The following is a 2,426-nucleotide window of genomic DNA, read 5'->3' on the forward strand; positions in this document are numbered from 1 at the left end:
TTCCTTACCCAGCGCATAACAGCGCGCTTCTACCGCCTGCCCGGCTCCTCCTCCCCGCTGCCGCAGCCGCGCCAGCGACCCCCGGCGGTGGCGGCGGCGCACAGGCCACCAAACTCCCTCCGCTGAGCCCCTTGCCGCCTTAAGCGTGAGCAGGGTGAGGCGACGCGATGTTCTCGTGTCAATCTCAACCAATGCGCTGCCGCAAGGAGTAAAAGAAAGAAAACAACACGTCGAGGACGCAAGTACGGAAGATGGGATGACGAGGTTATACCTAGATTGTCCCTCTTAAGACATAAATGCCGTGAAAGCATGGCTCGAATCTACCACCCTCTTCTACCGCCCCGGGAAAATCATCCCCGCCCCCATACCCCTCCACGCCATATCAATGCATTCCTAAGGCGCAAGCAAGCAACCCTTCCCTCGCCACCTCTAGAATTAAACCTCATGGAAGAAATGGTTGTTGGGTGGGATATATGGCAAACCTCTTTCTCTGGCGAGAAAGCAAGTCAAGTTAGAGATAGTCGCATCGCATTAATGAGTGCAGAAACGCTGTCACAGACAGCTGGAACTATTCGGTCGGGTTCTAGAACTGCTTAGTCAGTTCAACAGACTGTTATCTTCACCAAGATCAAACCTAGTTAGGTCAAAGTAATAGTTCCACTTGCTCGCCTAGCTCGCTACAGGCGCTGATTGACCAGCACGTAATTAAGTGGGTTTACGGGCGACTTGTTTCCCGCGTGCCCCTCAATATCCAGTTGCTTTCAAATCAAATAGCTTCAGCTTTGTTGAATGTAGAGCCGTAGAATAAGGACAAACTATCTTATAACTTAGCTCTTAATAGATAAACTTACGCTAGTTCTTAGTACCATGTTGAATGACGTTGTATACGCCGTGCGTATTTTCTGCCATGAAGCTATTTGAAGGCCGCGAAGCCCTCGCAGCCAACGACGCTATAAAAAATCAAGCACAATATCTCACCTTCTCGACCAAACGAAAAATCCACCTAACAGATATCTCAAGTCATACAAGAGTATAGGCAACATGGTTTCTTTCACAGTATTCAGGGGTTCGAAAGAGGGGTCCATCGTAGAAGGAACTACAACCAGAGAAATACGTGAGGATGAGGTACTCGTGAAGGTGACACACTCGGGTGTTTGTGGAACAGATGAGCATCGGAGGCACACGGATATGGTACTTGGACACGAAGGAGTCGGAATAATCGAGGTGAGCGGCTCCAGTCTTGCACCTAAAATTGTATGGCTCCTAATCATCTCTGTAATAGGATATCGGAAGCGCCGTCAAAAGCCACTCAATCGGCGAGCATGTTGGGTGGGGATATTTTCACAACTCATGCGGTGTTTGCAAGCAGTGCCTGTTGGGGAGAGATAATCTCTGTGCGCAAGTTGAGAAGTACGGCAAATCAAACCTAGATCAGGGATCCTTTGGCACCTACGCGGTCTGGAAAGCATCATTTGTATTCAAACTTCCATCAACGATAAGTCTGGAAAACGCAGCACCTCTAATGTGCGGCGGAGCCACGGTTTTCCATGTGTTAAAGAGCTCGAATGTTAAATCATCAGACCGAGTCGGCGTCGTCGGAATCGGGGGCCTAGGCCATCTCGCTATTCAATATGCCGCCAAGATGGGCTGTGCGGTCGTCGCTTTCTCTGGCACAGAAGACAAGAAGGAAGAAGCCATGAGGTTAGGCGCAACACAATTCGTCGCCACAGCAGGAGTGGAAACGCTCGATATTGGAGAGCCGCTCGACCACCTCTTGGTCACCACATCGTTTCAACCGGACTGGGACCGTTTTCTGGCTATCATGGCGCCACAGGGAAGCATCTACCCTGTCACGGTCAGCGATCACAATCTGAGCATTCCTCCCGGTGTAGTGATTGGCAAGGAGCTGCGAATCATAGGCTCACTAGTTGCTCCGCGTCAGGTGTATCGGGAGATGATCGATTTTACTGCCTTGCACAATATCAAGCCAATCATTGAAACATTTCCCATGACGGCACAAGGAGCCACCGAGGCAATGGATAAGCTGCGAGCTGGAAAGATGAGGTACAGAGGGGTGTTAGCCGCTTAGTGTAGACAGTTTGTATTTTTTGTATCTACAGGAGCATACAGAGTCTTACCAATTCATTTATGATCACTGTTTAGACCTGCGGTTCGTCTACGTGACAACAGTTGATAGAAAAATAAATGGTAAAAACAGAGATTCATTTCTTTAAATATATATTAAGCTAGCTTTTCATTAACTAGACAACTAGTGTGACCTTTCCAGTAGTTATATCATAGACAAAGCCGTGTGTTCGTTCGGCAAGTTCTTTTCTAAGAAGAGGCGAGTTGTGTACGAGCGCAACATCATCTCGAATGCTTTGTTCAAGACTAAATGGTTGAGAAACCAATTAGTATATCGATCT

At 48.4% G+C, this 2,426-nt stretch overlaps 1 protein-coding gene across 1 annotated transcript; it reads left to right on the forward strand.

Annotated features, from left to right (window-relative positions):
- Positions 1-798: 798 nt before the first annotated feature.
- VE01_10599 (uncharacterized protein) lies at positions 799-2,218 on the forward strand. Its single transcript, XM_018279993.2, has 2 exons — positions 799-1,224; positions 1,283-2,218. Exons 1-2 carry the CDS (start codon positions 1,042-1,044, stop codon positions 2,087-2,089), a joined length of 990 nt encoding a protein of 329 aa, XP_018125117.1. The 5' UTR covers positions 799-1,041; the 3' UTR covers positions 2,090-2,218.
- The last annotated feature ends 208 nt before the right edge of the window (positions 2,219-2,426 follow it).

This window comes from Pseudogymnoascus verrucosus (genome assembly GCF_001662655.1).
Source record: "Pseudogymnoascus verrucosus strain UAMH 10579 unplaced genomic scaffold scaffold_91, whole genome shotgun sequence".
Lineage (NCBI taxonomy): Eukaryota > Fungi > Ascomycota > Leotiomycetes > Thelebolales > Thelebolaceae > Pseudogymnoascus > Pseudogymnoascus verrucosus.